The 24,446-nt window shown below is 46.3% G+C and overlaps 1 protein-coding gene across 1 annotated transcript in view; it reads right to left on the reverse strand.

The window, feature by feature from the left end:
• Nucleotides 1-15,666, reverse strand: part of LOC146006915 (putative glycine N-acyltransferase-like protein 1B) — a 56,801-nt gene extending 41,135 nt beyond the window's left edge. The window contains exon 1 of the mRNA XM_083145355.1: nt 15,589-15,666. Within this exon, the coding sequence (XP_083001481.1) occupies nt 15,589-15,593 (5 nt within the window). The 5' untranslated portion in view covers nt 15,594-15,666. The remainder of the gene's footprint in view (nt 1-15,588) is intronic.
• Between the last annotated feature and the right edge of the window lie 8,780 nt (nt 15,667-24,446).

Here is a 24,446-nt window from a genome sequence, read left to right on the forward strand (position 1 = left end):
AATGACACAAGTTGTAACGGTACTTATATGTTAGTTGGGCGCCCACTAAGCTATTTGCTTAGTTTTCCGCGTCCGCTCGCCTCACTATATAAAATCAACTCCATGCCGACATGGATAGTGGGGGTATGTGCGTACTAACTATAGTGGGCGCCCAACTAACATATATGTACCATTGTAACTATCAGTTCTGCTTCTTTATGTAGTCACTAGGTAAAAGCCTGTCAAAATGGCGGCTGCTGCAATGTACTTTCACGTTGAGCTGTGACAGTTTTAAGCCCACAAACTCTCTACCCCACCCCCAGTCCCTATCTGCTCCTACAGATGGAGCCCCTGCCATCCTTGGCCGGGGCTCGCCAGACCCTCCCCACTGGCTTCACTGAACTGGGACGCGCATGCGTCTCACACACACACGCGCGCATCCCAGTCTCTTGGCGGGGACGCTGTGTGGCCCTGCCCATCTCCGCTTCAGGGAGATGGGCAGGGTTAGGGGGGCGCTTGGGGCGGCGAGGGCTACGGGCGGCGGAGGCAGCGGGGACCGGAGACAGGCTCCATTGTCCAGGGTGCGCGCGAGCCCCCTGCAAGGATGAAGCCAGCCCCATCTGTACCTTTGTCTTCACATCTCTCTCTCTCTACCTCTCTTTCCCTCTCATATCCAGCAAGTTTGAAACAGATCAGTGTTTCTGCATATGCACTGATACAATCCCTTACCTCAGAGAGATAAAACCAGGTCAGCAGCAATGAGCACACAATGTTCCAATTTCCAGGCCAGGTGGTGCCTGATCCAGGTGGAGGAGTCTTGCACTGTTGGAAGAAGGTAACTTGTGTAGAGATGGTTGTGTTTAAACGAATAGTGGTGTGACTGAGCTGGCATCCATCCCCTATAATCTAATTCAACACTGCTTTCTGCACTTATACACAGAGTATATGATGTTTGGGACATGTGACACCTGAGCTCAGCTGACGTTCCCTATCCGGAAAAGCTGAGAGAGGGAGAGCAGCTACTGCACATTGCTGCAAGGTGAGGAAGACTGAGTTACAAACGGAGCCACTCTCAGCCAGCCCGCCATATCGCCGGTTCTGGCAGAGCTGGCTGATGGTGGGGACGCGCAAGCGCCTCACAGGGTCACACGTCCCATTGCCGAGAATGGGAGCATGGGTGCGTCTAGTGCGCGCCCCATTCCTGGCGCATGGGGGACCTGGCGCAAGGTGATAAGTCATGCTAGGTGCCCATCTGAAGAAAGCGGCTCCATCTGTACATAGACAGGGGCAGGAGAACTGCCTACCAAATTATGTTACAGTGTTTGGCTGGAAAACACTGTAGCATAACATTTTGTATGTAGATATAATCACTAGTACACACATTATATAGATATGAGGCATATAACATTTTAATCACCAGAAGCTGCTTGTGCACCAGATAGCATAGCAATGAGCTTAGGGAAACAGATGCAAAAATGACCTATTTTGACAAATAAATGTTTATTTTATTTTTAAGGTTAGAAGTAGTTATATAAATGTTTATTTGGTGCATACTGTATGTGCTGTCATTGTGTATTTGTAAGTGATTTGAAACATTTGATGAATACAACTCACCCCCAAAAAAGCTCTAAACATGTCCAACAATATAGAGCGATTTTGTGTGCGACTTGCTAACACAGCTTCATTACATGGACGAGTTGTATGTTTAACAAGGTCAAACCATCATGATCCCAGATTTAACTAGGAGCTGAAAACATCCTACAATTAATGCACTCGGACATTGATTAACTTTGTACAATGGGCCTTATTCTAGTTGACTCGGACGGATGCGTATTTTCGGACGGCCACCCAGTGTTCTTAGCCCCACCTACCGTACGGATCGCTCACACCGTCCGAATGCTGTAAGAACGCCGAGCGAACGGACCACGAGTTGATGTTTCACGTGAACACCTCCTCCATCTGTGGGAACCGCCCCCATCCTCCAATGGTCGCCGACTATCGAATGATGGACCGATCGATTAGACAGCTCCGAGTGCTCCAGACCACTCGGACATTTCTCCGTGTGAAAGCAGGGATATGGGCGGGCAGCTGACATCCGGCTATGTCAGCTGCCCACTCCCACACGTGCGTCACGGCCGGATTACCATACGTAGGCCCAGAGTTTTCATGTGAACGCCCATGAAACGCGGGGCATACGCATATGGTAATGAGCCCAAACAGCTCTTCATGCCCCTCTACACCTGCTGCTCGGATTGTTCCAACCAATCGGTTTCTTACGGAATTCACGCCGTATGCGGACGTGCGCAGCGTTCGCACATGCGCAGAAACGCCTCTGCACATGCGCAAACACAATACATCAGCTGTCCGACCGAACACGCAGCCGTCCGACTCAATCAGAATAACGGCCAATGTCCAAATGTTGGCAGAAATAAATTGTCCGTTTCACAATCTCAGGCAATCTCAGCTCCTGATACACCCTAGAAAATTATTATGAAATATTAACTATTAATTGGTTACATTGATTTAATCACTAATGGTGTGTATAATATATGGCAGTCACAAATGTCTATACTATATGCAGTGACTAATATTGCCTGTAGTATATGGTGGCCACTAGTAATGTCTGCAGTATACGGCAGTCACTACCAATGTCTGCAGTAAACGGCAGTCACTAGCAATGGCTGTAGTATACGGCAGTCACTAGCCATGTCTGTAGTATACGGCAGTCACTAGCCATGTCTGTAGTATACGGCAGGCAAACGTCTGTAGTAAACGGCAGTCACTAGCAATGGCTGCAGTATATGGCAATCACTAGCAATGGCTGCAGTATACGGCAGTCACTAGCCATGTCTGCAGTATACGGCAGTCACTAGCCATGTCTGTAGTAGACAGCAGTCACTAGTAATGTCTGTAGTATACGGCAGTCAAAAGTCTGTAGTATAGGGCAGTCACTAGCAATGTCTGTAGTATACGGCAGTCAAATGTCTGTAGTATACGGCAGTCACTAGTAATGTCTGTAGTATACGGCAGTCAAAAGTCTGTAGTATAGGGCAGTCACTAGTAATGTCTGTAGTATACGGCAGTCAAATGTCTGTAGTATACGGCAGTCACTAGTAATGTCTGTAGTATACGGCAGTCACTAGTAATGTCTGTAGTATACGGTAGTGACTAGTAATGTCTGTAGTATAGGGTATAATTAACGAAAGGTGTCTGTATTAGATGGCTGTCACTAATGCTCTTTGTCATAGGTAGCATTAACTAATGTTGTGTATAGTAAATAGCAGTCATTGATGATAATAAAATTCTATGGCAATACTCTTTCCTTTGTTTTATTATAAACAAATCATATGACAGTCATCTGGTTATATAGTTGCCCCTTCATTAACCCCTTAACTGCTGAGGGTTTTCTCACCCTTTACTGAGGTCATGTTTTACATTTGCGCTTGCCCCGTTACACAGTAACATAGTTGTTGAGGTTTAAAAAAAGACATTAGTCCATCAAGTTCAACTTATATATGATCTCCTACTGTGTAAATCACCGGGAGGAGATTACTACCTATATGTTATAAACCAAAATGTCTGAGTTCATTATAGTACAGTATAAATTAGAGATGAGCAGTCCGGATTCCATGGAATCCGAACCGCTCCGAACACAGCCGGCCAGATGTCCCACGAGCCACGCTTGTGAGTTTCCGGCTTTGTTTGGAAACCCGAGCGGCTGAACCTGGGAATCTGGTGTTGGATTCTCGCGAGACGCATAGTCTATAAAAGCTTGGCGTCCCAAGAATTCGGCGCCATTTCACAGTCACAGGTCTGCAGTGGGGTCTGGGTGTTGTGCAGAGGGGTGTTGTCAGTGTGCAGAGGGGTGTTGTGCAATGCGGAGGGGGTGTTGTGCTTGTGCAGTGCAGACTTCAGAGGGGTTGGTGCTGTGCAGACTCAGATGGGTGTTATGCCGTGCAGAGGGGTTTGTGGCAGTGCAGAGCAGGAGTTTGTGCTGTGCAGACTGCAGAGGGGTGTGTGTGTTGGGTTATTCATTTTATATATATACTTAGTAATTGTACTGGTCATGTGTTAGGCAGGCTGTCAGTCGGTGTAGTGGGGTACAGTAGTACACAGGCAGGCTGTCAATCAGCTTTTAATTTTTTTCCCATTGTGGAGTGCTGCACTGCAATCCAATACACCATATACTACTGTCAGAATAAGTTGCGTGTGTGATTGTTCTGCCTCCACGGTCCACGCAGTGTTATACAAGCCCCGCCCATAAAAAAAATACAACATAAAAATAAATTTTGCTGTTCTTTATTTTTTGGGTGTATACTGCACCCCAATAGTATACACCATAAATTCCATGTGTGATTGTTCTGCCTCCACGCAGCATTATACAAGCTGCACATTACAACAACAACAAAAAACACTAAATATCAAAATCAATTTGTCTCTTCTTTATTCATTGTTTGTGTGTAAGTACCCAGTGCAGTACCCAGGGCTGCTATTTTTCAGCAGGCTCCAGCAGGAACTGAGGCCCTAATTCTAGTTCACTCTTTCTGACAAAAAAAGGGATTTTTGTAAGAACTTACCGTTCGAATCCCTTTCTCTGATATGGTCCTGGTGACACAGCTCAACATTGGGATGTAGGAGGGTCCGTAGGAGCCAGGCACCTATCCTAAAGCTTTTGGAGGGTAGGCTCCTCCCTTCTGCATCCTAGACTCCTCAGTTCAATCTTGCAAAGCCACCGGAATACATTAACTCAGTACAAACGCCTGCACATATTATAAGCACAATTTAAAAAAAATTAACTTTTCAACCATATATAACATGAAACATCATGAACACTGGCATACTTACTGAGCGTAAGGGAGGGATCGCTGTGTCACCAGGACCATATCAGAGAAAGGGATACGAATGGTAAGTTCTTACAAAAATCCCTTTTTCTCTTTCGATGGTCCTGGTGACACAGCTCAACATTGAGACGTTCAAGAGCCGGTCCTTTGGGAGGGTACGCTCAGGTCTGCAGCTCTCATCACTGCTCGCCCGAATGATGCGTCCTCCGACGCGAACTCATGGAACCTATAGAATTTGGCAAAAGTGTGAACAGATGACCAAGTGGCGGCCCTGCAAACCTGCTCAGCTGTGGCCCCATGTCGAACCGCCCAAGAGGTGGCGACCGACCTGGTGGTATGCGCATTTATCCTGGCCGGAACAGGCCTACCAACCTTAGTATATGCAAAGGCAATGACGAAACGCAACCACCTAGCAATGGTCTGCTTAGAGGCAGGCCAACCAATCTTGTGCACATCATACAAGACTAGCAAAGTGTCAGTCTTCCTGACACCCTTCACCCTGTCCACATAAATGCGCAAGGCGCGCACAATGTCCAAATTCCTCAATTTGTCCCTTTTCCTTGAACCCTCTGGGGGTTGGAACACAGGCAGAGCTATCTCCTGATTCAAATGAAAAGCAGAGACTACTTTTGGCAAAAATTGGGGTACTGTTCGAAGAACAGCCCTGTCATCATGAAATATAAGAAAAGGAGACTTGCAAGACAATGCTTTCAACTCCTATACTCTCTTTGCTGACGCAACTGCCAACAAAAAGACAAACTTCCATGTAAGGAACTTAAGGTCGGCCGACCTCAACGGCTCAAAAGGCGCCTTTTGAAGACACTCCAGTACCAGCGATAAATCCCATGGAGCCACTGGTTGCTTGTAGGGAGGTTTCAATCGTGAAACCCCTTGCAGGAAAGTTTGCACCTCCGGTAGCAATGCTATCCTTTTCTGGAAATAAATCGACAAGGCCGATATCTGTACCTTGAGTGACTGAAGGCTTAACCCAGACGAGAAACCATCCTGAAAAAACTCCAGCAATTTAGAAAGTCGAAATCGCGATGTATGCGACTTCTGCCTTTCACACCACTTAATATAGGTCTTCCAGACCCTATAATAGTTAGCTGAAGACACTGACTTCCTAGCTTTCACCATGGTGTTAACCACAGCCTCCGAGAAACCCTTGTTCTTCAAGATAGCGGTCTCAATAGCCAAGCCATCAAATTTAGCCGAGCTGAATCCAGGTGGAAGAACGGCCCTTGGCTTAACAGATCTGACCTCAGAGGTAGACGCCACGAGTGCACAGACAATCTCTGAACCCTCGAGTACCAGGACCTCCTTGGCCAATCTGGAGCTACTAGAATCACCGGAATTCCTTGGGACTGGATTCTTTTCAACACTCTCGCCAGCATTGGAAACGGCGGGAAAACATAAAGCAGATTCCCCTCCCAGGGGATAGTCATTGCATCCACTGCTTCGGCCAGTGGATCTCTTGTCCTGGCATAGAACCTGGGTACCTGATGATTGAACCTTGATGCCATCAGGTCCACATCCGGAGTTCCCCACTTCACTGTAATCTGATGAAATACCTGTGGGTTCAGGCTCCATTCCCCCTCTAGCAGTTCCTCCCTGCTCAGGAAATCGGCCTCGACATTCTCCACCCCTGGGATGAATATCGCTGATAACGCTGGAACATTTTGTTCCGCCCACAAGAAGATCCAGGAAACCTCCCACATGGCCAGCTTGCTGCGTGTGCCTCCGTGATGATTCAGGTACGCCACAGCCTTGGCGTCCGTCTGAATCCTCAAAGGAAGACCTTGCAATCTTTCTCCTGCCAGAGATATCACTTTCCACACAGCCCGCAGTTCCAAGATATTGATCGGCAAAGCAGACTCCTCCGAGGTCCATAAGCCCTGAAGGCGCAGGTCCAGAACCACTGCCCCCCAGCCCCTGAGACTGGCGTCGGTAGTGACTACCAGCCAGTCCCAGGACTGCAGAGACCGACTCCACTGAAGGGAATCCACCTCCATCCACCATTGCAGGGAAGACCGTGTTTCTGGAGACAACACTATGTGCTCTGACTTCATGGTCTGAGTATTCCCTGACCAGGATGTCAGGATGTTCCACTGGAACACTCGAGAGTGGAACCTGGCAAACTGTAGCGTCTCGAAAGTCGCCACCATTTTTCCCAGCAGTTTGAGACGCCTCCAAACCGATGGACTCTGAGGCCCCAGGATCTCCCGCACCAAGGTGGCTATGTCCCTGGCCTTTGTTTCTGGCAGAAATACCCGGTGTAGATGGGTATCCAGGACAACCCCCAGGAACTGGATTCTCTGTGACGGCACAAGCTGAGACTTTTGTAAGTTTAAAAGCCAACAGTGAACTTTCAAAAACCTGATGGCTTCTTCCAAGTGACTCTGCAACCTCTCCGCCGACTCTGCTTTGAACAGCAGGTCATCCAGATACGGAATCACAGTGATTCCCCTCAGTCGGAGAGCAGCATCTCATTAATAAAAGAGCCACATGCGGCACAAGAGCCACAGGTTGGCCACCCCTGTACTATATGGATAAATGTATGTTTTTACTGGTAAGTATCCACACTTATGCGCAGGTGCGCAACCATGCTGAGTGCATGTGCGACCTCTTAAACTGCGGTCGCATTCAGCAAAATGGTGACGTGACATTGGGGTGGTCACTTTACTGCACCGGTGGTCACAGGAGCAGAAGGGAGCCCGAAAAACCGACATCCTGCTCCAAAAGCCATTTAATGCATTCAGGAGATACCAACATATTAGCGGGACAGTCCCGATAATCAGGGCCTGTCCCGCTGTCCCACCCGCCGGCAGTGTCCCTCGGGCGGGGGAGGTTGCCACGGGAGATAATCACAGCGTCTATTCGCGGCCGTAAATGTGGGCGCAGTCTAATTTGCATAAGCCGCACCCCCATTTTGCATAGGCCGCACCCCTTTTTCGGGCGCTTCACCGCGCGAGTGTCGCATAAGCAGACTCTTTGTGCGAGCGGGTTTGGTATATTATTACCCAGCCTCTCGCAAACAGCAGTGCGGGTGGGGGCATGGGGCAACAGGCTGTGGTCGTGCCCATAGGAACTCCCAGCTTTTTATGGGCGTTCCCATGAAAACTCTGGGTGTTCCCATGGATATTCGCCAGTTACGTGGCTGCGGGGGGGGGGGGGGGCAGCTGACATCAGCGGACGTTAGCTGCCTGCCCTCTTCCTGTACAGGGCGCCGCAAACCATACACCAAGGCGATTTGGTCCGATTGCGACCAATCGGCCCGTTAAATCGGACCAAATCGCCACTCCCTGACATGCAGTCGGGTCCGATGCACGCATCAGACCCGACTAGGCGACCGACCACCCATTCTGGGGTGGGCGGGAAGCAGGGACGCATGTGATCCATCACAACGGATCGCAGGCGTCCCTGCCGCCAGGAAGGTCCTTTAGAACTGCGAGCGCTGTCGAAATTATTTGATGGTCGCAGATCATGGAATGATTCAGGGAGATTCGCTGTGCATGCAGTGAGTGGGTGCGCACAGGTACCACCATTCTTTTGAAGGACCAATCACCCATAAAGGATTACAAATAGCGGAACGCCGCTTCACCATTTCACACTGCAAGAATTCAGGATTTCTTTTAGAAACCCAGACATTATTGTGTACACAGCATCCAATCTGAGTGTACACACCACACAATATATTGAACCTACAATTTATGCTCCACTATTTCTGCATTATTTTGGCATTATTTTTTCCTATTTTTCTTCTTTCATATATATTTGTTTTGTGTATTTCAGACACATCTTTCATGCGCTACTTTGTATGTCATTCATATTTTAAGTGATCATTGACCTTGAAGGAATTTACTTTTCTAGCCTCCAATGACTAGACCAGGGCTGGGCAACACCGGCCCTCCAGATGTTGATGAACTACACATCCCAGCATGCCTTGCATCAGTTTCAGCATGGCCACATAGCAAAACTAATGCAAAGCATCCTGGGATGTGTAGTTCACTAACATCTGGAGGGCCGATGTTGCCCAGCCCTGGACTAGACAGTACATTGAAAAGGCCAATCATCTTGTGTGTATAGCTCAGTGGTTCCCAAACTTTTTGAATCACGGCACCCTAATTTATAATAATATTTTTCAAGGCACCCCTAGGCCAAAAGTTTGTTACTAAGAGTTTCAGAAAAAATATTGAATAAAAAAAAGTTGTGATTAAATTGTATCCTTAGGTCCAGTTATGTGGTGAGGAACATGATTTACTTCTATTTACCCACATATTTTATAATTGGAAGCCATGAGCACTGATTTTGCCTATTTCATTGGTTCTGGACCACCAATCTGAGGCACCCCTGCAAGTGCTCCGAGGCACCCCAGGGAGCCTAGGCGCACAGTTTGGGAACCACTGGTATAGCTACATGTGTAATTGAATAAACAACACTATGGGCGGTATTCAATGAGGCTGATTCGCCATGTTTTTATGGCGATTTTGTGCTGTAAGGCGAATTTCTGACTAAAACGATGAATCACCCTATTCAATGACCAGATGGCGAATACATTTCAAGGTTTTTTTCGCCATGATTCACCGAGTAGCAATCGCTATCTTTTTATGGTCAAGTGGAAGGTGAACTTTTAAAATAAAGTGTTTTGTTTTTTACAATTGGTGTAAAAAAATCTGGAATTTTATTCTGAGGAGGGGCATGCTATTTTTATTCATGTGCTGTAAGCACATGAATATATATTTTATTAAAAAAAATATATATATATATTTTTTTTTTACACAGACCAGCCAGCAGGGGGCCGGAGCCGAGCCGCTCATTAGATATTCATATATTCACTGCACCCGATCATTACATATGCATGATCGGGTGTAGTGAATATACCCGGTCCCCTGCTGGCACCCCCGGGGGGGCAGCCTGTGCTGCCTGGCACCCGGGGAGCCCACCTCCCCCCCACAAACGTTCTGGGGCAGGCAGGGAGACTTCCATCTCCCTGCCTGCCACCATCCTCAGGCTCCCTGCAGCGTCCGCCGCAGGAGCTCAAATTCGCCGGTCGTTGAATACCGGAGCCAGCGAGGCTCCGAAACGCAGCGAGCAGTGGCGAATGTAACAGGATTCACTGCACGTCGCCAGTATTCACATTGAATACTGCCTTATTATATTTTGTCAAACCACCTGTAGAATTTCAGTGACAGAGCGCGGCACAAATACCCACTTCTTTATCATGCAGTGAGTGGGTGTTCATGCGGGCGGCGGCCAGCATTTAAATGACATTTAAAATTCACAGCTTTGCGAGTAAACCAGAATAACCCACATAATGTGACATGGGTGGGAAAACACCCTTTTTCAAGTTATTGTAGTAAAAATAATGTTAAAAAATCTGCCCCACCCATAGTTTCTTTTAAAAGATCAGTTACTGTAAAAAAAAAAAAATCATGAATCCATACTCTCTGCATTTGGAAAACATCTCTGCCAATATGGTGCTGCACTACGGACTACAATAAAATGACGCCTCAGAAATATTTATATTAAAATGAATGTCAATGTTGCCCTGTATGATCAATCGTTCCATCCAGTCAGCACATTGATTTTTAGAGCAGAGCTGGGAACTTTTTAACTCACGTCTAGAAATCAGTAAGCAAACTTCCCGTGGATTGCGCATGCGCCATACAGTGATCGTTGAGATCCCACAAGACTTATTTGACAATCATGACATGCTCATATCGACCTTTCCAAGTTTCGACCCATTGACTGTCTACCTAGACGATGGATGTGTACCTATTCACATTTACTTTGCTCTACCAATATAAAGTACGAATGCGATTCTTTTAAAGTCAAATATTTGGCCTTAATAAAAATTGTATATTAAAAAAAATGTCAAATATTTGTATCGGTACAATGTTTTTTTTATGTCTAAAAAAGAGTTTATCAGTTTAAATCAACATAAAGCTCTTTGTAAGCAGTTACTGTAGTTGTATTATATTCTGCGTCAGTGATGACGCATTCCTACGTTCTATAACCATCTGAAAGGATTTCATCCTTGTAGTTAAAGTCTTCCCCTCAGAGGGTTAATTATCTAGAAGCTACTGTATGTGTTAATTACAGGCTGTATTATGTTTCCATAAAAGAGAGCGAAGTGCTGATTTTTTTACCTCATCCAGATGTTCTGCTCAGCTCTATCCGCAGTGCCTCAGTACCTCGCAATCAGATTCCTCCACAGTCAGCTCTCTGAGATGCTGTGTGCCTCTGCGTCCGAGGATGAGTGCTGCCCTGTACTATGAATCTGTGACCCACCCACTGTATCTCCTCTGCCTTGGGTATAGCATCCCGGACTCTGATCCACCCTGGACAGTAAGCCACTCCCAGGGTTCCCCACCTCCTCCTATAACTGAGCCCTCAATGATGCCCCATTCCAATCCTCAAGATTAAATTCTCCTCTGTCTTCTGATAAACCGGCTCTTCTGATGGGGGCTCTTCTGACATTTCCCTCTCCCCCTTCCCCCCCTACCTTTTTCTGCCTAAAGGTAGAGAGGAAATTAGGTGGCAGAGAGTTCCACCACCTCTCCATGACCACTTTAAGCCCTGGGCACCACTCTCTTCACAAATGACTGACTCTCCTGATCTCTCCAATACTCTCCACCCGTACCACCTAATGCAGGTGTCCACATCCTGGTATGCGCTGCCTTCCCTGGTCCACAGCTGAGACGGCAATGATGAATGCTTTCATCACATCCACCTGATGGGGGCTTCTGATATGTAGATCCGATTACATCTACAGATAAAAAGATAGTCCGCCAATAAACTTTAGATTAATCAGTATTTAGGGGCCGATTCAGACATGCGATGCGACCAAATTGGACCCGATTTTTCATTGTTCAGGCACCCTGATGGGTGATTACTATGTTAAATGCACCATTGTTAACGCCACCCCCTCTATCAACGCCCACCCGAAGCGTGGCGAGCGCAGCGGTACGCGTCCTCCGACCTTTTCATACCCCCACTATCCACGTCGGCGTGGAGTTGATTTAAGATACTGTGATGAGCGCAGCGAGCCACCGTGCCCGAAGCGTGGCCAGCGCAGCGAGCCCCGCGTGGGGACGCGGATTACTTCACATGTAATCCGCGTCCGCTCGCCACACTATCTATAGTCAACTCCACGCCGACGTGGATAGTGGGGGTATGAAAAGGTCGGAGGACGCGTACAGCCGCCCTTTGCGGGCTCGGTGCGCTGGCCCCCCTAGGGTGGGCGTTGATAGTGGGGATGGCGTTAACAATGGGGGTGCATTTAACATAGTAATCACCCATCAGGGTGCCTGTACAATTTAATATCGCATCACATCGCATGCCATTTGTAACGGCATGCGATACGATGCAATATTTTATTGCACAGCGAGGGTCTGTGCGCCCGGAAATCGGGTCCCATCACATCCCATCACATACCTGAGTTAGTGATATGCGATGCGATGGGCACCTAGATAATACACAAGTACCGCTCCTCCTCCTATAGTATGTGCAATGTGGAGTCCATCAGAATAAGCATGCACTGACTGACAGCCCAGGCTACAATACCTGCAGAGTCCAGGCTGGGTAATGTACAGCATATGTGTAAGCAGCATTACTGTGTGGTATTATATGTATATGGACATCACTACTTGTGGTATAATGTGTAACGGACATTATTTGTATAAGTTGCACTATGGTAAGGCATAATGTGTATAAAAGGCACTATTGTGTGTTGCAGTGGTAATAAGGAGCAATACAGTGTGGTGTAATATGAATAAGGAGCAAAACAGTGTGGTGTAATATGAATAAGGAGCAATACAGTGTGATGTAATATGAATAAGGAGCAATACAGTGTGGTGAAATGTGAATAAGGAGCAATGTGCAGGAGCAGAGCTAGTGACAGTGCTAGGGGCACCAACCAAAATCTTACCTAGGGCTTCACATAAGCTATGGCTGGTGCTGTTGCCATTGAATGTTTCCATGAGGAACTAGATCAGAGGCCATAGACGACCTATAAAATGTTTTCAATAATAAAGAACAGAAGTCTGAGGCCAGCACAAGTGACTGAAGGCAAAGTAACAGACTAAAGTTGATAGGCTGTACACTTCTTATGACAGGCACTGGGACCGGCGCACGCACAGCATCGGCCTCTGTACTGCACGTGTGCAGACCTCGGATTCTATGGGCTGCAGCAGCCCATTGAAGCACCCCGGAGAGAACACCTCCCAATTGGACTGCCTTGGGTTACTGGAGGTCTGACGTCCAATAGGAAGTTACTGCCAGTCTCACAGACTGCATCTGGTTTCACCTATTCAGAGCATAGTGGTGGATTTTACCTGGGGGGCTGCATGTCATGCAGCCCATAGGTAAAAACCGCTACAGCTCAAGGCACTCCCACATACCATTCAGAGTGGCTGACGATATAGATAAAATTGTTAGACCTTCATATAGATAAATCCTTTGGTGACATTAAAACAATTGACCAGTGGTTGCCTTATGTTAGAGGAGACAATACTGTTGACATCAGTCTTCTAGATAAATACATTTATTGAAATTCTTAATTCAAATGAATCCTCACATCCAACATACCAATCTGGAAAAATATTTTTGCAATTCAACATTTTGTTAAATAAAACAATCTGTCCAGATAAAAAATATTTCACATATGTTTGCCCAATGGTTAGAAGCTTCTGGCTCCAGGTTAAGAGATATGCAGAAACTCATTTATTAAACTATGTCCCCTTCACAGCTGAATGGGCGGGAGAGAGAGGGAAAGAGTTTTTTATTTATTTTTTATTTTATGATTTGTTGATGCGAGTTCCTATATGTTCATTTTTACATTGCTATACCATTAACATGTCGCGATAAAGATAGATCTATACCTGGCATGTCCAAACTGTGGCCCTCCAGTTGTTGTGAAACTACACATCCCAGCATGCCTTGCCATAGTTTTAGCATTCCCTAATAGCAAAACTGTGGCAAGGCATGATGGGACTTGTACTTTCACAACAGCTGGTGGGCCATCATTTGGACATGCCTGAATAAGTTTTATTTATGCTACTATATGTATCCACATAAACAAGAGAGACAGAGGAGGATTATATAACTCCTTGGGTGACATTTAATAGAATGCGTTTTTTAGTCATTTTCAAATTCTCCCATTATCATTTATAGCATTATGCAATTCGCATATTCAAGTGTGATAATGTGCAAATTTTAGTCAGGAAAATGTGGGATTTTTAGGCATGAAAATATGCGAATTTGAGGAAATGTGCGAATTTGTGTTTAAAAAAAAATAATGCTGTGGGGTCCCCCCTCCTGAGCATAACCAGCCCTGGGCTCATTGAGCCAAACCTGGTTCCAAAAATACAGGGGACAAAAAGCGTAGGGATCCGCTGTATTTCTGAAAACAGCCCCGCACTCTTGGATCGGTCCTGGTTCCAAAAATACGGGGGACAAAAAATCTGGGGGTCCCCCGTATTTTTGAAACCAGCACCGGGCTCCAACAGCCCGCGGTGTCATGCCACAGCTGGGGGACACTTTTTACATAAAGTCCCCTGGCTGAAACATGAGCACCGTGGCTGGTCAGCCTTGGACGGGGTACATGGAGGAGTGGGGACCCCCCCTCCAATAAAGGGGTCCCCCCAGGCTTCACCCGTCCAGGGCTGAAGCCCGGGGCTGTCACCGGCAACCCAGGGCATTGGACGCCAGCCTGATAGGGTTAAATCAGACATTCTTAACATTGCTTTATACAGGTGAACTACAAGTCCCAGCATACGGGGACTAGTCCACCTGTAAAAAGAATGTTAAAATAAAAGACACACACACACAAACAAACAAACACACACCTTACTTTTACACCAACATACTTACCAATCCAGGGCCCAGTGCTGGTCCAGTGCTGCAGAACCAGCTCACCCCGCACTGACAGCGGGGTGAGCCGGCTTTCTCCTGCGCAGATAACAGCCTCTGTAGCGCTGTCCTAGCGTTACAGAGGCTGCTAGCATGGTTGGCCGATGCGTCTCCATGGAGGTGCATAACTCAGCCCTGATTGGACTCAAGGGAGTTTGGAGAAATTAGGGGTGAAGCTGTTATCACATATAGCTGTACCTGCTGGCAAACCTCCAATCCTCCTAAGAGCCTGACACCCTGATGACAATCCACTTGTTCACAGTCTGGTAATAATTCTGGATGTAGGTGGATCCCCCACAATTGCGTGTTTGTAATGCAGGTCCTTCCTGTGGTGGTCTGTAATTTCAGGAATTGTGTTGCAGATCAAATGTCCATCCCATGTATATCCTATATCCTGGCCAAAGTCTCAGTGATGGTGATTCAATAGGCTCAACGCGTTTCCCCAGATCATCCGTATTCCGGCTTCCTCAGGAGCAAGTGGGAGGTTGAACAAAAAAATGGCTCATTGCAATCATGTGAACGAGAAGTCGAGTATTCTGAATTTTTTTTTAAAATGCAGCAGTGTGCATGCAGCAGGAATCCACCACAGTGATTCCTGCTGCATGCACACTGCTCCAGACCACATTATTGTGTGGGTATTATCCAGCAAAACCTCACACCAAAATTTAACCCTATCTGATGAAGAATCGTTTGTTTGGTGTTTCGAGTTATTGGGATTGTTCCGAACTATTTTGAAATATTCATCTCTGAATACCCTTATATAGGAGCAGTGGCGAATTATCTAGAAGCTACTGTATGTGTTAATTACAGGCTGTATTATGTTTCCATAAAAGAGAGCGAAGTGCTGATTTTTTACCTCATCCAGATGTTCTGCTCAGCTCTAACCGCAGTACCTCAGTACCTCGCAATCAGATTCCTCCACAGTCAGCTCTCTGAGATGCTGTGTGCCTCTGCGTCCGAGGATGAGTGCTGCCTCTGTACTATGAATCTGTGACCCACCCACTGTATCTCCTCTGCCTTGGGTATAGCATCCCGGACTCTGATCCACCCTGGACAGTAAGCCACTCCCAGGGTTCCCCAACTCCTCCTATAACTGAGCCCTCAATAATGTCCCATTCCAATCCTCAAGATTAAATTCTCCTCTGTCTTCTGATAAACCAACTCTTCTGACGGGGGCTCTTCTGACATTTCCCTCTCCCCCTTCCCCCCCTACCTTTTTCTGCCTAAAGGTAGAGAGGAAATTAGGTGGCAGAGAGTTCCACCACCTCTCCATGACCACTTTAAGCCCTGGGCACCACTCTCTTCACAAATGACTGACTCTCCTGATCTCTCCTATACTCTCCACCCGTACCACCTAATGCAGGTCTCCACATCCTGGTATGCGCTGCCTTCCCTGGTCCACAGCTGATACGGCAATGATGAATGGTTTCATCACATCCACCTGATGGGGGCTTCTGATATGTAGATCCGATTACAACTACAGATAAAAAGATAGTCCGCCAATAAACTTTAGATTAATCCGTATTTAGGGGCCGATTCAGACATGTTTGTTCGGGTCCGAATTCAGTCCCTTGTCCGATGGTGGGGGGTTTGTCGTATATGCGCATGTGCAACCCCCAAGACCAAATTAGGGATGGCCATCAACCATCGATGATTCGAAATCAGCAATGGTTCTTGGCCGATGTTGAATACTTTTGCCATCAATGGGGGAGAACCAGATGGTTTCCCTCCATCAATGGAATAGCAAAACGATGTTTTGCTTTTTTTTTCTTTCAAAGTGCCGGGACACGGAGCATAGCTCTGCCCCCGACACCCGTGAAGCCCCGCCCCCTGTGATTTGATTGGCCCACAGGCCAACCAATCAAATACTATGGATGACCATCGATATGTAAAAATATCGATGGTCATCCATTGCATAGTTAAGCACTATCGATGGCCAGTTGCAGAATTGCCATCGATGGCAACCATTGATGGCAATGGCAACAATGGCCATCCCTAGACCAAATGGCTTTTGGCAAGTTTCACACTCGCCGGGCCATACGCTCCAGATTGGGGGCCGGAGCAGGGCAACGACCAGCGTTTTATGGGCGTCCCCATGAAAATACTGGGCGTTCCCCTGGGAATCCAATGATGTAAGCGCCCGCCCCCTTTTTGACAATCTGCAGCGAAAAAAATGGTTTCTCTCCCGGAGGGGAGAGAAACCATTCGATGGTTGGTGACCATCGAATTAATTCTCTTCCCTTTGGCCGCGTGCAAGGGGATGTGTTCTCGGGTGGGGTGGGGGGGTGCAGACCTGTTCACTAGGCTGCGAGTAGGTCTGAATCAGGCCCTTAGTCTATACAAACTGGGTTAATCCCAGATATTTTAAATATATATATATATATAGGAAATTCATGATCACAAGATTTTCTTCTTTTATTTTTCTTTTGTTTTGTGTTCTCTAAATCTTTGTCATGTTCATACAACCGCATGCAGTTCATACAACTGTGCCAGCAGTAGCATCAGTGCAGAGAGAAGGAACAGTGGGGCAGCAGTAGGCAGTAACAAAAATGGCCGCCTTTCCTGGTGGAGGGCTTATTTGCATGCCAGCTGCAAATAATACTTGTGTATTATCTGGGCGCCCAAGATTTCCATCGTACGACATAGTTTTGGTCGCATCACATGCAATCCGATTACATGCGATGCGACCAAATTGGACACGATTTTTCATTGTTCAGGCACCCTGATGGGTGATTACTATGTTAAATGCACCATTGTTAACGCCACCCCCTCTATCAACGCCCACCCGAAGCGTGGCGAGCGCAGCGGTACGCGTCCTCCGACCTTTTCATACCCCCACTATCCACGTCGGCGTGGAGTTGATTTAAGATACTGTGATGAGCGCAGCGAGCCACCGTGCCCGAAGCGTGGCCAGCGCAGCGAGCCCCGTGTGGGAACGCGGATTACTTCACATGTAATCCGCGTCCGCTCGCCACACTATCTATAGTCGACTCCACGCCGACGTGGATAGTGGGGGTATGAAAAGGTCGGAGGACGCGTACCGCCGCCCTTTGCGGGCTCGGTGCTCTCGCCACCCTTCGGGTGGGCGTTGATAGTGGGGGTGTCGTTAACAATGGGGGTGCATTTAACATAGTAATCACCCATCAGGGTGCCTGTACAATTTAATATCGCATCACATCGCATGCCATTTGTAATGGCATGCGATACAATGCAATATTTTATTGCACAGTGAGGGTCTGTGCCCCCGGAAATCGGGTCCCATCGCATCCCATCACATACCTGAATTAGTGGTATGCGATGCGATGGGCGCCCAGATAATACACAAGTACCGCTCCTCCTCCTACAGTATGTGCAATGTGGAGTCCAGCAGAATAAGCATGCACTGACTGACAGCCCAGGCTACAATACCTGCAGAGTCCAGGCTGGGTAATGTACAGCATATGTGTAAGCAGCATTACTGTGTGGTATTATATGTATATGGACATCACTACTTGTGGTATAATGTGTAACGGACATTATTTGTATAAGGTGCACTATGGTAAGGCATAATGTGTATAAAAGGCACTATTGTGTGTTGCAGTGGTAATAAGGAGCAATACAGTGTGGTGTAATATGAATAAGGAGCAATACAGTGTGGTGTAATATGAATAAGGAGCAATACAGTGTGGTGAAATGTGAATAAGGAGCAATGTGCAGGGGCAGAGCTAGTGACAGTGCTAGGGGCACCAACCAAAATCTTACCTAGGGCTTCACATAAGCTATGGCTGGTGCTGTTGCCATTGAATGTTTCCATGAAGAACTAGATCAGAGGCCATAGACGACCTATAAAATGTTTTCAATAATAAAGAACAGAAGTCTGAGGCCAGCACAAGTGACTGAAGGCAAAGTAACAGACTAAAGTTGATAGGCTGTACACTTCTTATGACAGGCACTGGGACCGGCGCACGCACAGCATCGGCCTCTGTACTGCACGTGTGCAGACCTCGGATTCTATGGGCTGCAGCAGCCCATTGAAGCATCCCAAAGAGAACACCTCCCAATTGGACTGCCTTGGGTTACTGGAGGTCTGACGTCCAATAGGAAGTTACTGCCAGTCTCACAGACTGCATCTGGTTTCACCTATTCAGAGCATAGTGGTGGATTTTACCTGGGGGGCTGCATGTCATGCAGCCCATAGGTAAAAACCGCTACAGCTCAAGGCACTCCCACATACCATTCAGAGTGACTGACGATATAGATAAAATTGTTAGACCTTCATATAGTTTAATCCTTTGGTGACATTAAAACAATTGACCAGTGGTTGCCTTATGTTAGAGGAGACAATACTGTTGACATCAGTCTTCTAGATAAATACATTTATTGAAATTCTTAATTCAAATGAATCCTCACATCCAACATACCAATCTGGAAAAATATTTTTGCAATTCAACATTTTGTTAAATAAAACAATCTGTCCAGATAAAAAATATTTCACACATGTTTGGCCAATGGTTAGAAGCTTCTGGCTCCAGGTTAAGAGATATGCAGAAACTCATTTATTAAACTATGTCCCCTTCACAGCTGAATGGGCGGGAGAGAGAGGGAAAGAGTTTTTAATTTTTATTTTATTTTATGATTTGTTGATGCAAGTTCCTATATGTTCATTTTTACATTGCTATACCATTAACATGTTGCGATAAAGATAGATCTATACCTGGCATGTCCAAACTGTGGCCCTCCAGTTGTTGTGAAACTACACATCCCAGCATGCCTTGCCATAGTTTTAGCATTCCCTAATAGCAAAACTGTGGCAAGGCATGATGGGACTTGTACTTTCACAACAGCTGGTGGGCCATCGTTTGGAGATGCCTGCTCTAAGCTGTCACTTACCCTACCCGACTTCCCCCCCTGCAACAATTATGTCTGAATACGTTTTATTTATTGTACTATATGTATCCACATAAACAAGAGAGACAGAGGAGGATTATATAACTCCTTGGGTGACATTCAATAGAATGCGTTTTTTAGTCATTTTCAAATTCGCCCATTATCATTTATAGCATTATGCAATTCGCATATTTAAGTGCGATAATGTGCAACTTTTAGTCAGGAAAATGTGGGATTTTTAGGCATGAAAATATGCGAATTTGAGGAAATGTGCGAATTTGTGTTTAAAAAAAATGCTGTGGGGTCCCCCCTCCTGAGCATAACCAGCCCTGGGCTCATTGAGCCGAACCTGGTTCCAAAAATACAGGGGACAAAAAGCGTAGGGATCCGCTGTATTTCTGAAAACAGCCCCGGACTCTTGGATCGGTCCTGGTTCCAAAAATACGGGGGACAAAAAATCTGGGGGTCCCCCGTATTTTTGAAACCAGCACCGGGCTCCAACAGCCCGCGGTGTCATGCCACAGCTGGGGGACACTTTTTACATAAAGTCCCCTGGCTGAAACATGAGCACCGTGGCTGGTCAGCCTTGGACGGGGTACATGGAGGAGTGGGGACCCCCCCTCCAATAAAGGGGTCCCCCCAGGCTTCACCCGTCCAGGGCTGAAGCCCGGGGCTGTCACCGGCAACCCAGGGCATTGGACGCCAGCCTGATAGGGTTAAATCAGACATTCTTAACATTGCTTTATACAGGTGAACTACAAGTCCCAGCATGCGGGGACTAGTCCACCTGTAAAAAGAATGTTAAAATAAAAGACACACACACACAAACAAACAAACAAACACACACCTTACTTTTACACCAACATACTTACCAATCCAGGGTCCAGTGCTGGTCCAGTGCTGCAGAACCAGCTCACCCCGCACTGACAGCGGGGTGAGCCGGCTTTCTCCTGCGCAGATAACAGCCTCTGTAGCGCTGTCCCAGCGTTACAGAGGCTGCTAGCATGGTTGGCCGATGCGTCTCCATGGAGGTGCATAACTCAGCCCTGATTGGACTCAAGGGAGTTTGGAAAAATTAGGGGTGAAGCTGTTATCACATATAGCTGTACCTGCTGGCAAACCTCCAATCCTCCTAAGAGCCTGACACCCTGATGACAATCCACTTGTTCACGGTCTGGTAATAATTCTGGATGTAGGTGGATCCCCCACAATTGCGTGTTTGTAATGCAGGTCCTTCCTGTGGTGGTCTGTAATTTCAGGAATTGTGTTGCAGATCAAATGTCCATCCCATGTATATCCTATATCCTGGCCAAAGTCTCAGTGATGGTGATTCAATAGGCTCAATGCGTTTCCCCAGATCATCCGTATTCCGGCTTCCTCAGGAGCAAGTGGGAGGTTAAACAAAAAAATGGCTCATTGCGATCATGTGAACGAGAAGTCGAGTATTCTGAATTTTTTTTAAAAATGCAGCAGTGTGCATGCAGCAGGAATCCACCACAGTGATTCCTGCTGCATGCACACTGCTCCAGACCACATTATTGTGTGGGTATTATCCAGCAAAACCTCACACCAAAATGTAACCCTATCTGATGAAGAATCGTTTGTTTGGTGTTTCGAGTTATTGGGATTGTTCCGGACTATTTTGAAATATTCATCTCTGGATACCCTTATATAGGACGCACATAGTTATTATCGGTTGCATTCTTGCCCCTGATGAAGTCATGACCATGACGAAACGCGTTGGAATCTTTACTTTGTTAAAGGTATATGATTCTAGTCATTCTATAATTCTAGTCCAGGAGATCCAGGCGGACCAGATGCTCCTGGTTCTGATAAGTTCTTCCATGTTGTAACATGATTTGTTTTTTCTCTAGTTAACTAATGAAAACCAGATGTTCTGTATAACACACAACAGGATATATTATGTAATATATCCAGAACTTTCTTAAGAACTTAGCCTTTTGCACACACACAGATAAAATGGACAAATATCCATAATCTGTGCCAACTTCTCTATACGCAGTGTATGATGAAGAATAAATATTTATATCTTTTATAATATTTCTGGTAAATGTCCTTCTTGCATGAAATTGGCGATAGCACTATGTGGTAAAACATGCTTCAACAGTTTGGGGGCCCGTAAAAAAAAAAGAAAGTGGGAGTTTGCAAATTGAATTCTTATAAAGCATTCCTCAAAGAGGGGAATTTTAAAGCAAATACTGTATACCAGTGGTGGCCAACCCGAGGCTCTTGAGCCTCATGCGGCTCTCCCCCTTGTAAAGTGCGGCTCCTGCTGCCCGCCGCCCACCGTCCGTCCCAGTCCCCACTGCTCCCGGTTCCCTGAATCCCTTCTTCTTCTGAGGGGAGGAGAGCGCGCGTTGCGCATCTCTCCTACCCATTACTGTGCATCCTTGTGACTTTGCCGTGGCCAGCAGCCAATCAGGAGCCGGCCAGCGAGCTTTGATTGGTGGACGGATCAGTCACAGGGAAGTGAGAGGGGAAGGAGACGTGCGCTGTGCTGTGCTTGTGTGCTCTCCTCCCCTCCCCTTGGTGACATGACAGGAGTCAGACTGCATGGGGACGCCAGACTGTCCTCTCCCTGCCCGGCAGCAGATGCAACAAATCGGTGAGTGCTGCTGCTGCTGGGAAATTTGCACTGTGGGGGCAATAGCAGTTTGTGGCACTGTGGGGGCATACCAGCTTTCTGGCACCGTAGGGGCATACCCGGCACCGTGTGGTGCATACCTGGCACCGTGGGGGGCATATGTGTATCTGGCACTATTGGGGGCATATGTATATATGGCTCTGCACTATTGGAGGCATATTTGTATCACATCCACCCAAGGGGTCAAAATAGACTACACCCCTTTTTTTGGTGCATGCGCCTTCAGCACGCGCATGATGTCGGCTCTTTAGCTTGACTACCGATATTTTTCGGCTCTTTGCCTCTGACCGGTTGGCCACCCCTGCTGTATACCAACAGTGATGTGATACCAGTTTGAGGATTGCTTTGTGAGAATTCAGATGATGCCAAATAGAATCTTGAGGGACCGAAGTGCTGTTCGCTGCTCATGTCGGAAGGAACATGAAGAAAAATGATTTAAAATTGAAGATACTGTACCTGTTGTGTTCACCTTATATGTATGCTTGGTTTGAGTGAAAGTATGTTTGTTGGACCGGCCGTTCACGGGGTCTGCAAGTTTCAATCTTCAGTTTTGCCGTATTACTTATGGTTAACGCGGCAAGGTGAAGTCAGTTAAGACAGTACCGCCATCGTTAAAATGTAAAATCACATAGATCACCATCCCATAAGTCTTAGGAAAGCTACACGGGTATTTGCAAAAAAATAAATAAGGTGAATACACTAGGTATATTGGTAAATTATTAATCATGAACCATGGAAAGTGTGAATTTGCTGTCATGCCTAAATTAATTGATGCCATTGTATTTGAGAAAGATAGTGTAGCAACTCTTACAGTGCTACGTGTATTATGTAATGTATTGTCAGTATGTGACAAATCAGCCAAGAGACAGGAATCTCTGTGTTTTATTTTATTGTCTTATGAGAGAAACAAATTACAAACATGCATTGTGGATTACCAGAAAACAAATGTTATATATGCATCCTGCTAGGTTTAGAATGAATTCCAATTTTAGAATGTCTTGAAGATATTAATTCTGTAGTTCATATTCTGACATTTGAACGTGTTATTTTGTGTCCGTCTTAAGGTGTCCATGCACTGGTAAGGTCCAAGCAAATGGTCAGCTGTCATTTGCTCTCATCCATGGTCAGATTTTTGTTCCGACCGGACAGATCTACAGATGGATCTGCCTGTGTATGGCAACCTTTGTTGGGCACAGAACTGCAGCTGTGCACCAATACGATATTGGTAGAGGATATCGTATTATATAAGATTTCTGTCTGATGTGTAGACAGAGTGGTACTCTAGCTGTTGGGAGTATCTTTGATTACGCTTGTTTATCCGCCCAATTCGGTAGACGTACCGTTAAGTTTTTATTGATACAGCCACAATGATCGAATATCTCTTCATTTGGGGGGCAAGCAGATTGTATGCCAATTGGGCATTCTGAATAATGCAAAACTCTAATTTTGTTCAATACTATGATGCATAGTGTTGAATTGATAAATTAGCAGATGCATTATTACCCTCGGGGTGGGTAATTGATTTATCCTGTTTTATCTGGCTAAAACAGAAGATCTAGGGAGTAGATATGACAGACCATCGAAATCACACGTGAAATGTTTATGTAACTGATATGAATATTCACCGACAGTTTAAGGTGCATTGCCTGAAAGCTCATATTAGTTATAGGTCTTCTGCAAGTCAGAAGGATACGTTCCCTCTAATGCCGCAATGTGTGTCAAAACCTCCAGAGCATTGTTTTATGAAATAGAAAAAATATATTATCAAATTCAACTAATGTGATATGGCATAATGGTCTGCAAATACATTGGCAGGGAGGGTGTATCTGGCCAGTGCACCCCCCCTTCCTCGGCTGATACTAATGCCTGTGTTGTAAATGGTTAAAAAGGGGTTAAACCCATCATGCTTGAGTTTGGCATCAGTGCGGTGGTACGAGGGAACATTAACATAGATCCATTGAAGATTTAATGCAATTATTGCATGTAAAGGAAAAATAATGGTACTTATGTAGTATCTGGGCTGCCGATTTTTTGATTGTATGCCTTAAGTTAAGGCATACAATCAGATGCGATGCGATGCGATATCGTCCCCTCGCGGGGCTCGCTTCGCTCGCCACGCTTCGGGCTCGGTGGCTCGCTATGCTCGCCACAGGTTTATATCCAACTCCATGCCCACTTGGATA

The sequence above is a fragment of the Crinia signifera genome, chromosome 6, assembly GCF_055691185.1.
Source record: "Crinia signifera chromosome 6, ASM5569118v1, whole genome shotgun sequence".
In the NCBI taxonomy this organism is placed as follows: Eukaryota; Metazoa; Chordata; class Amphibia; order Anura; family Myobatrachidae; genus Crinia; species Crinia signifera.